We start from the raw sequence: 11,869 nt of genomic DNA, 5'->3' as shown, positions 1-11,869 counted from the left end.
CGCCGCGTGTGTGTTCCTGAAGCCCTGCGCGCGGCGTGTGTGCTCCTGAAGCCCTGCGCGCCGCGTGTGTGCTCCTGAAGCCCTGCGCGCCGCGTGTGTGCTCCTGAAGCCCTGCGCGCCGCGTGTGTGTTCCTGAAGCCCTGCGCGCCGCGTGTGTGCTCCTGAAGCCCTGCGCGCGGCGTGTGTGCTCCTGAAGCCCTGCGCGCCGCGTGTGTGCTCCTGAAGCCCTGCGCGCCGCGTGTGTGTTCCTGAAGCCCTGCGCGCCGCGTGTGTGCTCCTGAAGCCCTGCGCGCCGCGTGTGTGTTCCTGAAGCCCTGCGCGCCGCGTGTGTGTTCCTGAAGCCCTGCGCGCCGCGTGTGTGTTCCTGAAGCCCTGCGCGCCGCGTGTGTGTTCCTGAAGCCCTGCGCGCCGCGTGTGTGTTCCTGAAGCCCTGCGCGCCGCGTGTGTGTTCCTGAAGCCCTGCGCGCGGCGTGTGTGCTCCTGAAGCCCTGCGCGCCGCGTGTGTGCTCCTGAAGCCCTGCGCGCCGCGTGTGTGTTCCTGAAGCCCTGCGCGCCGCGTGTGTGTTCCTGAAGCCCTGCGCGCCGCGTGTGTGTTCCTGAAGCCCTGCGCGCCGCGTGTGTGTTCCTGAAGCCCTGCGCGCCGCGTGTGTGTTCCTGAAGCCCTGCGCGCCGCGTGTGTGCTCCTGAAGCCCTGCGCGCCGCGTGTGTGTTCCTGAAGCCCTGCGCGCCGCGTGTGTGTTCCTGAAGCCCTGCGCGCCGCGTGTGTGTTCCTGAAGCCCTGCGCGCGGCGTGTGTGCCCGGGTGGGCGGAGACCAGTAGACCAGGCGGAAGCATGGGCGAGGAGGGGTGCTGCCTTGCTACGGGCTGGAGGACCGAGCTGCCAGGACCTCCTGGGTCCCCGCAGGACTCGGCAGGACAAAGAGGCTCCCGGACGCGAGGGTTCCTGCGGCGAAGGGCAGGACCTGTTTGATTAAACCGCGTCGCGCGACGGGGACCACGTGACCGCATCAATGCTTCTTTGGAAACGCGAGAACTGCGTGGGATTCAGAAGCAACTTTACAACCTGAAAGTCGTTAAAATTATTCGAAAAGCATACGTTGGCTACCTTGATTTTTTTTTTTTTTTTGTCGTTCGTTGCTGGGAATATTCACCATAAATGATTCAGGGCATATTTTTTTTCAATGCGGAACAACCAAGCCACTTCGTTGAAGTGCTTTTATCTTTTGTTTCAAAAATTAAATGTGTTTGTGTTGAAAATTATGAGTGTTGAATATTACAACTTCAGTTTCAATTCCAATAAATAGACAAGTGCCCACGTCTGAAAATTTGCACAATGGCCAGCCATGCTTATTCCATTGCTACTTAGATAATTCAACATTGTCCAAAAATTTGCCAAATTTTTTTTTGTAATTATTCTCAGTACGCCAACAGGGTATTCGTCTAGTGTAGTATGGTATTCGGAACCGGAACCGATTTTCAGACCAGGGAGTTTCGGTTCTAGTCTTCAAACAAAGAATTCTCGGTACTTTCGGTATTAGGTAGATTTTAATTAATGGTGCAGAAGTCGCTGATTGAAGTAGTAATATTTCTTTTTTTGAAAATTAAACACGTTTTAGTGACCAAAAGTTAAAAGATAAAAATTTTTGTTACCATTTTTTATTGCGAAAAGTACCTACTAACGTGAACAAATCACTTTATTCTCAGCCTTGCTCTAAATCTTTAACTTTGGGAAGAAGAAAAAAATTAATAATTTTAACGCATGGAATACCGAAGAATTATTAACTTAAAATAATATTATTTTCATAAAAACTTAAAAGAAATAATATCGTTACCTAAAGAATACTGGCACCAGCACACAGCCTGCCGACTGACTCACCCTCACCCAAGCATCGCTTCACCAGAGGAGAGAAGCAAATGACAGTGACCTCAGCGCCAGTAAAATCGAAATTAAATGCTGTCGATGTAGAGTCCCGGAAGTATCGAAAGAACCGTGAATCGATTTTTAAATTCCTGTTTCATTTGCTGAACCCAGCAGTTTGCAGTGCAGTGTCTGGAGGAGAAGTTCTCACGTATGCACGGTGCAGTTATTCAATCTCCCCCCTCTCTGCCTCGGGTGTTATCAGCTTTCCTGCCAGGCCGGTGATAGTAGCGTTACGCGAGTCGTCTGTCTCCTGATAGTGCTGTCTTCGCGGATAAGGCAGGCGGAGTTGTGCAATACGTGCCTGCACGCATGAAGTCCTTAGGATTCTAAAACAGTGTGCCGTATCTCGGTCGCTCTGCTCCGCTCCCGTTAAAAAAAAGAATAATTACGTAGATAATAAATTATACCGCACAAGGGTTGGGAGTTCATGCGGAATACGAAACTCTTCCTTACAGCGGTGAACCCCGATGCCAGGTTTTCACCTTCTGTGAACAACACAACAATTCCTATCATACTTCCTGCCCCCCCTCCCCCACCAGGGTAAATTATTTGCATTTACTTCACTAATGATCTAAATGACAGGTTGCCAAACCGTGTTTTCCCGGCTGGAGGATTCTCACGATGACATGGATTTTTGCAAATGGCGGAACATGTTCTCATATCTATTGAATAACGGCGTGGTCGTTCGAAGCCACAAAACAATTGGCAGTGGTGATACTTATTGAAATATTAAAATTTCTGCCGGTTGCGTTGTAATTAAAACAATTAAAGTTTATCTCCCTACTCAGAGGATCCTCAGCGGCGTGGACAGAATAACAAACTGTTGTACGAGTATGAAAAAAATAAAGACCTATTTGCATATTTAGTAACCCTACAAGTTCATTTTTTTAAGTTAAATTTTTATTCGACAAATTTTTTAGAAGGCTGCCGTGGTGTCTAAAAAATATGGGTTTCGCGTTGTTGCGTTTGTTTGAATAAAGTAACAAAAATAATCTCGGAGATTATTACCCAGACTTATATAATTAGATTTAATCCACTTGATGTTGGATCAGCAGGGCATAAGATTGTTAATACCACGACCATCGAGCAATGTTGTCATCCACGGAGTTATTTTAGCTTAATTCAATTCATTGCATTCTTTTGCGTGTACAGGGTTGCACAAAGATATTGGACACATCATGTCACTACACAAAAAATTGTGGTTTCTCTTATTTATGGTAATGCCAACACATTCATAGTACGAAACATTACACACACAGACTCAGACACACACATATATTGATACAAGGAGATAGAGAGATAAAGAGATATATAGAGCAAGGAAAATAACAATGATAAATCTTAAAGGCAAAACCACAAAATTACTGTCATTATTATTATTATTACTTATTATTATCTACAAATTGCAAATTGTTTCGAGAAATGGGGGTCTACATTTACGGAGTTACATACTGTTCTGATACATAAGCACAAATCATATATTTCGAAAACTAAACTTTAAAGCATTAAGTTGGTAATATTTCGAAAGATCCTTTAAACATTGGTAAACATACAAACGTAAGTATGTAAAATGCAATGGGACCCAAATTAATTATAACCTACTTTTTGTTGAAAGTGCGTACTAAAATAACGTAGCTTGAAATATTTTAACATTAGGAAGGCTATAGACCAGAACTCCCCCCCCCCCCCCCCCCCCCAGTTTTGTTTCAACTCCGCAAGAAAGATACATTGGTATAATTAATATCGGCAACGGTAAATACACAGTGGAAGCCAAAAATTCACAAGTACTTGTGCACACAACAAGTTAAGCCTACGATACGCAAAGCCTTTCGTACACGCCCAAATACTTGCCTTAGTTCGGGATTTTTTTTAAGTTTGTAAATACGCGTGTGTTTAAAGCGCGTCATAAATTGTCAAGTGACGTAACCAAGATACTTAAAGACATTTAAAAAAACGAGAAAAATATTGATTTTGAAACCTCTGCAAGTATGTTTGTTACGTCACGTGACAGGATCTGATCGTAAGATCCCTGTCACTTAGGCAAGCTGTTCGCAATCGTTACTGCACAGGCGAACGATACAACGGTTAAATGCATGCGACGTTCAAAAATAATATGAGTGAAACTTTCATTGCTCGCCAGATGTGTGTACCATCTAACCTCGGTAAAGAGCAAATTTGTGTGTTTTCATGTTACAAATACTCTTATAATACGAAACTCGGACACAAAAATTTAATGTGGAAATTTTAAAAATAATGCCGAGTGTGATAAATACACGCAACTTGTGTTCGCAACTACATTTCTGGACGCAAACCACGCGTAGTTTCTGCACCCTCCGCTAGACTTCGCTGCCCTCCAGCAATTTTAAACTATATAATGAAACGGCTCCGATAAGGGCGAAAAAGACTTGGAAAATAATACTAAACCCCGGTTTTAGACATGATTTTTTTCGACAACAGTTTTCAATAAAACACTGCCCATCTTGTTCAAATTCATTTCAACAGTTAATACTATAGTGTTTTACTTTGGCCATCCGTCACAGATGTCAGCATCGTGGTTGTTTACATTTCCCATCCACGAGACTTACGTCGCATTCAAGGAATTACTCCCACCAAATGCCGTACAGCGAGAGCTGAGGCAAAAAATCCCGAACTTACACGAAGGCTGGTATTCGGGCGTATATGAAAAACGTTGTGAAACAAAGGGTTTCTCCGCAAAGCAACTGCAAACAACAAATGAATGTCGCTGAGGTAGAACAGCGGCGAGACGTGCAAGCGTGCCGAGACGATGACATTGATCTTGACGCGCAGCGGAGCCGAGCTGATCCAAGCCGCGGTGTGTGGCTTATCGGAGCTCGTGGCAGTGACGTCACCTGGGACGACCCTGGGTCGACAAGGCGCAGTGCAGCTCACGGGAGTCAGCGCTCAGTCAGCGCTCACGGGAGTCAGCACTCACAGGAGGCAGCGCTCAGTCAGCGCTCACGGGAGTCAGCACTCACAGGAGTCAGCGCTCAGTCAGCGCTCACGGGAGTCAGCACTCACAGGAGTCAGCGCTCAGTCAGCGCTCACGGGAGTCAGCACTCACAGGAGGCAGCGCTCAGTCAGCGCTCACGGGAGTCAGCACTCACAGGAGGCAGCGCTCAGTCAGCGCTCACGGGAGTCAGCACTCACAGGAGGCAGCGCTCAGTCAGCGCTCACGGGAGTCAGCACTCACAGGAGGCAGCGCTCAGTCAGCGCTCACGGGAGTCAGCACTCACAGGAGTCAGCGCTCAGTCAGCGCTCACGGGAGTCAGCACTCACAGGAGGCAGCGCTCAGTCAGCGCTCACGGGAGTCAGCACTCACAGGAGGCAGCGCTCAGTCAGCGCTCACGGGAGTCAGCACTCACAGGAGGCAGCGCTCAGTCAGCGCTCACGGGAGTCAGCACTCACAGGAGGCAGCGCTCAGTCAGCGCTCACGGGAGCAGGGACACCAGGTGAGTGAACCACTTCCACACAGCTTAATATATATCATACGTAAAATGTTTCCTTTTCCTTGATTTGATTTAAACTTATGGTTTTTTTATTACTAAACATTCTTTTCCAGTTTTTTTTTTTTTTCGTTTTCTTAGATGTGGAGTTTTGTAAAAGGTCAAAAATACCCTGTATCTTTAATCCATTTAAAGATTCTTTAACTTTGGAGACATATTTTTTTTGCAAACTTTTTTATTTTACCACCCTTAGGAAAAGTATTTTGTATATATATATATAACACAAATTAATATAATAAAAAATTAACTTCCATGCGACATTCATGTAAAAACATTTTATTGTTTTCGCTTGATGATCAAAAAAATCAACAAATAGGCTCACATAAAAGTTAAAATGGTTTCTCTGGCTTCTACTTCCTATAGCTAAAAGTACCACTACTTTGAAAATATAGTCTGTATAGACACGACTCCGTTACAGATGTATTATTACTACAAATAATAGTCACTCAATTTTGTTTTTGACAGATACACAACCCGGGTTATTAAGTAACCGTTTTGCCAGATGACATATTATAATATTGTCTATATATAATTATATTCTCCACAGTAAAAAATATTTCCCGATATTATAAAATCTAATTAGCACATGTATTTCTGAATATTTATGTTTTTCATGTTCCATGGGACGAATACAGCGTTGTTGATTTAAATCATTATTTCAGACATACGCAATTGCAATGTCGTATGTCCAAAATATTGATTTATATCAATCTTAGTCGTTGCAAGAACATTCTCAAATAACAGCGTTGATTTATTCGAACACAGTGGTGGTGTTCTAACTTGTTAATAGAAAAGTCGATGGTGGTTGTTTATTTTCGTGCAGGTTCCAATTCCTCCGGTTGTCGACGGTCCTAAAGGAGCAGCATGTCTAAGGAACAAGAGAAAGGAGACCTGGGACACGACAGAGACTTGCAACCAGCTGCCTATGATGGGAATGCCGTGAGCGGACAGCAGGGGCAGGGAAACAGCGACCCCGTGCGGCTAGCGAACACCGCCCTGAGCTACATCACCCACACGCTGGTGGCTGGACTGACAGCTTACCTGCTGTACGTGAGCTTCAGGACGTACCAGCTGTTCTCGTGGCACCCGGCCTGCGTCACCATAGGGGTGAGTTACAAGCTGCCTCTAGCCGCGCGGAACAGTCATCCAAGCTAAAGATTATTTTCACATAAAACAAATATAAAGTTCGCAGGCTTTCACGGCCATTGTAGAAGTAGCTTGACTTCTGGGTCGTAGCCGCGTCCTTGGCGAATAACTCACCGACGTTTCGAGTCGAAATTACAGTCGCCATCATCAGGGAGCAGTTACCTACTGACCCAGCATATAACTGCTCCCTGATGATGGTTACTGCAATGTCGACCGAAACGTCGGTGAGTTATTCGCCAAGGACGCGGCTACAACCCAGAAGCCAAGCTACTTCATAGAAAAAAATGTTACTATTTGGCTAGATAATTTAACTGATGAAGATATGGCTTTCATGTTTAAGTGAGTTTTATATATTGTTATAACTTTGTATTTATACTTTACTTTAAATACTAATTTTTATTGAATTATATTTTCATTTATTCGCGTAACAATGTTATAACTTATACGTTTAATTTGTTCATACATTATATTGAATTTTAATAAATGCTCTTTTTAACTTTCATCTTCATAAAACTAATTTAAGGTTTCTTAGGTTTTATTTTATATATTTATTTCTCAGTTATTATTCATTTATAAATATTTATATTTGTCAAAATACCGCATGTAATTTGAAGTGACTAGATGCACTCGCATGCAAGATTGCTTTCATGAGTGCCATATTTCCTGGATAATTAAGTGAATATTGTTAACAAAGTGTAAAAAGGGGAGATCTATTATTATTATTATTAATCATTATGTTTTTGAAAGGAAAATTATTGCTGAGGGGTCTTCAATTATCAAGCGTTACGAAAATTTCGTTCGCATGAGGGGAACAGTTAGGTACGTGGTGGGGGAACCGGTAGAGGAACAGACGACAGGGGAGTGGTAGAAATGACGCAGTACACTTGCACACTTTAACACTTGCATTCTTGCGCAATACCATAATTCAGCACTCGCATCCTTGAATTTTTTTATCTGTGACCTCAACCAAAGATAATTATGTTTCCTATACCTAAAAATATAATAATCAAGAAGTTTCACTTCTGTCGCACGCGGACTACATGCACACATTAATGTTTATTAATAGAGCTTTATTCACGACATGTGGTAAATTTATGGCTACTAGGTGTCAAATTTGAATACCGGCACATCCAATTTTCTGTTTATCTAGGAGACAGTTTCCTCATAGATCGTTGGTGCAATACAACTGTTCCCGAAACATACGGGATTGTTGTAGACTAAGTTCTGCTTACAGATAGTTCTGCCGGCGGTATTGAAGTACGGCCATGGCTAACCCGTAGACCTTCTACAGAAATGTAACTTGTCATTTCGCTGCTATGGCAGTCGATAACATAATCACGCCCATATGGGTTAAGCCAACCCTTGTCAATGCTAGGACGAAATAAAAAAAACTTGTTTTCCTGAAAATCTATGATATTTGAACTTGTTATTTCCTCTAGACATTTGAGCGTAACAAGGAGTGGGGCGTTCGACGGCGGAGAGGTAGCAGAGTCTTGGGTCTGGGACACTCGATGTCACGTTTTCATTACAGCACAGTTTCAAACTTACACATCAGCGTACTTGCTCACTGTAATACTTGTTCACTGTAATACTTGCTCACACACGTATTCTGACACATCCATATACTTCCACCTGTGCAGTCACGCGCGCAGTGGCCACGCTAAGTTGTTGATTCTCCTCGCGCGTGTGCCGCAGTCCCTGACGCTGATGGCGGAGGCCATCATGGCCATGTCGCGCGGCAACGTGTTGACGGCGGGGCTGCGACGGCCGACCCGGGTGCGCGCGCACTGGGTCCTCCAGCTGCTGGCGGCGGGCTTCGTCCTCTGCGGCTTCGTCGTCGAGGTGGTGGTCAAGCGGACGAGCGACCGGCCGCACTTCGCGTCGCCGCACTCGGTCCTGGGGCTGGTCTACGTGGTGCTGGTGGTCGCCTCCAACTGCGGCGGACTGGCCGCCAACTACTCGGCGAGGCTGAGGGACCACGTGCGGCTCGCGGCGGTGAAGCTGGCCCACTTCCTGCTGGGGGCCGCGACCTTCGCCCTGGGGGTGTGCGCCCTCGTCACGGGGCTGTACACCAGGTTCTTCAGCGTGTCCGCGGGCAGGGAGGCGCAGCTGGCCTGCACCGTGCTGCTGGTGGTGGTCGCGCTCCTGGTGCTGCAGAGCGCCGCCAGGTCCGTCTACTCGCTCTGCAGGTCGCTCCTCAGGGTGTGACGAGCCACAGAGGGGTGCTGCTGGTGCTGGTCGCGCTCCTGGTGCTGCAGAGCGCCGCCAGGTCCGTCTACTCGCTCTGCAGGTCGCTCCTCAGGGTGTGACGAGCCACAGAGGGGTGCTGCTGGTGCTGGTCGCGCTCCTGGTGCTGCAGAGCGCCGCCAGGTCCGGCTACTCGCTCTGCAGGTCGCTCCTCAGGGTGTGACGAGCCACAGAGGGGTGCTGCTGGTGCTGGTCGCGCTCCTGGTGCTGCAGAGCGCCGCCAGGTCCGTCTACTCGCTCTGCAGGTCGCTCCTCAGGGTGTGACGAGCCACAGAGGGGTGCTGCTGGTGCTGGTCGCCCTCCTGGTGCTGCAGAGCGCAGCCAGGTCCGTCTACTCGCTCTGCAGGTCGCTCCTCCGCACCTAGGACTCACTCACTTCCCCGACGAAGATAATTCCGGTGGAAAAAGTCTCGCTGGCTCGACAGCTACGAGGAGAAACATTCGTGTGGGCCATTGATTTTTTTTTTTTTCACCATGAGCCAACAAGAAATTTGTCATTATAGACATAACTAATAATTTCTTCATTGTTTAGAATAATCTATTTCCATAGCATAATCAAAAACTCTTTCTCTGAATAAAATGTTTTATTTTTAATCACTCGTAAATAGATATTATGCAGTCAAACATTAATAAATTAGTGGCCACGTCAAGATAATGTCCTGAGGCCTTAATTGAAATAAATGTGTGTTCCCTCTTGTGATGAAAAGTGTTCGAAGGCCACTGAAATTGTGAGAAAAACATTTTGTGTGTGATTAAGTTCAGTTTTGTTTGAGCCTTGTTTAATGACTCGCTTCTTAAGTGTTAAGACACCTCCAGGGTCTCAATAAAATAAGTTTGTAAATGAAGATTATGTAAACGCATAGGTGTGTTGAAAATTCATCTTTCATTTCATCACTTCTCGTATTTATTTTCGGTCTCACCGACGGAAATTATTTCACAGGACGTCAATTCAGACGTCCGAATAACTGATACTCAGGCAGGTAAACGCTCACCAAAATAGAGAATGTTTTGTTAAAATATTAAACTTTGGTGATCCTAGAAAACTATAGGCAAAATTATCGTTCCAAATTTTTAAAAATAATTTTTAATTAGCAAGATATTTTTTATGATTTTTCGTCAGGAGCTGTGAGATTTTGGAGCAAGCTTTTCTTCCCGACTTTAAAACACGCATGTACGGCAGCGAGCTCCTAAGCAGCGCGGACAAACTGCACTTGTGAAATGTTAAAAAAAAAAAAGTTATAAAAAGCCACGACATTTCAACCCTCGTAAAAGAGAACACGTAGAGCCCACGCGATGCCATTAAAAATGAAAGACCCATTACTGTTTTAGAAAATAATTTCCAAGGTAGAAACTTTAGAAGAAATTACGTTACTACGGTAAAGGAACACAAAATTAAAGCATACAATTTTTATTGAATTTGCAGTGAAGGGACACTAAAAGCAAACACAAAGAATTTCTCAAGTGCTACTTTTTAGAAACTTTATAAGTTATTTTACTGAGAATTTGTTCATCCAAAGAATTTCACTCAAAAATATGATTATTCAAAATGTTTTAGAAAATTACAAATTCATAAAAAATGTTCTGCTGCAGAAATAAATGGTCTGCCTTAACGGAACATAAGATACATATAATATTAAAAGTAATTTCATCAAAAATATTTTTACATTTGTTTAAACACAAAAATATTTAAAACTTTCTTTTGTAGAGTATCTTATTGCTGCAAATTATTTTAAGCCTACTGCAGGTAAATATAGATACTGTGTCAACGTCATATAAATTATGTAATCTAGTAAAAATGCATCGTTAAAACCTTTATGGGGAAAAAATTTCACGTTACTCTCCGAATTTTTTTTTCTATTGCAGATCTGTTTGTTCCATCGAGTGCGGACGATCGAGTTTTTTTTGTACGTTCATTAACTTACTGCAATATGATTAAAGAAAGCAAATATAAGTTACTCCATATTAAACGTGAACCTGAGACGTCAACTGTATATCAAAGAAGACGACGGATCGGCAGAAAGGTTTAGGCTCGTTGTCATTAAAAGAATGATGCTATTGGTTCAAGTCAAAGTTACAAGTAGTTTTGTTGTGAATGCGAGTTCGTATCTGTCCAGAGATCGAGTGAATAAGGCCTTAATCATGAAATAATGGTGGTGTTTTGACTTCCTGGCTCTTCCGGACTTATTATATCAAGTTTTCTAAGAGCTAAATTAGTTTAGGTGAATATGCTTAGGCAGCCATAATTGAAAACATTTACGTGGTTGAGAAAAAAGTGATTTTTTGCAGCTTGAATCAATCGTAATTTTTATGTTTATTTTAAGATTTGATAAGGTGTGACTGAAAGTGTTAAGTAATTATGTTATGTTAGGCAGCCGTATTTCCAAACATTTTCTTGATTGAGAAGAAAGAGCTTGTGAAGTTACACGGGAGTCGATAACTTGAATCGATCGCAAAGTTTATGGTTATGCCTCGGTGTTAAATATTGATCGCATTACTAGAGCTATCAAACCACATAATTATCTGTATCGCCATCTACTAACATGAAACAAATCAGATCATTTACTATTTTATAAACCTGGTGATTGTTCTGTTGCTGCACGACCTGCGTTCGGCACATATTTTCGACTATTGCTTAGTTGATTAAGGAGCCAATCACATGAAAGCATCAAATATAAGTAATGCTAAAATTTTTGCAAGATCTGTTTGATTTGAACGAGAAATAACCCCTATATGAACATGTACAGAATGCATATAACCAGTTACTGAGTTAAACATATTACAATGAAACAGTTCAAAGAGCAACCGTTTGACTTTAGTCCAAGGAAGTCAATGTGTACGCTGTAACTCATCAAGTCTGCCACCATAAAGTCTTAAAACTATTTTAAGTCCTGTTAAAAATAACACGCATATTTTTTTACATAAAATATGTAGAGTCGTCTACTGATTTAACCTAAATTGTGGCTCTATAATTCCCTTCATTAAGTATCTTGTAAGAGATAGCACAACTAATGATGCGGACTGGCATCGCGTA

The 11,869-nt window shown here is 43.6% G+C and overlaps 1 protein-coding gene across 1 annotated transcript; it reads left to right on the top strand.

Annotated features, from left to right (window-relative positions):
• Positions 1-4,840: 4,840 nt before the first annotated feature.
• LOC134536521 (transmembrane reductase CYB561D2-like) lies at positions 4,841-11,593 on the top strand. The gene is made up of 3 exons (XM_063376246.1): positions 4,841-5,391; positions 6,269-6,552; positions 8,287-11,593. The coding sequence occupies exons 2-3, from the start codon at positions 6,310-6,312 to the stop codon at positions 8,797-8,799; spliced, it is 756 nt and encodes a 251-aa protein (XP_063232316.1). The 5' UTR covers positions 4,841-5,391; positions 6,269-6,309; the 3' UTR covers positions 8,800-11,593.
• The last annotated feature ends 276 nt before the right edge of the window (positions 11,594-11,869 follow it).

The sequence above is a fragment of the Bacillus rossius genome, chromosome 11 (genome assembly GCF_032445375.1).
Source record: "Bacillus rossius redtenbacheri isolate Brsri chromosome 11, Brsri_v3, whole genome shotgun sequence".
Classification (NCBI taxonomy): Eukaryota; Metazoa; Arthropoda; class Insecta; order Phasmatodea; family Bacillidae; genus Bacillus; species Bacillus rossius.
The sequence above is the reverse complement of the archived record's forward strand: the minus strand, read 5'-3'. Positions and strand labels throughout refer to the sequence as shown.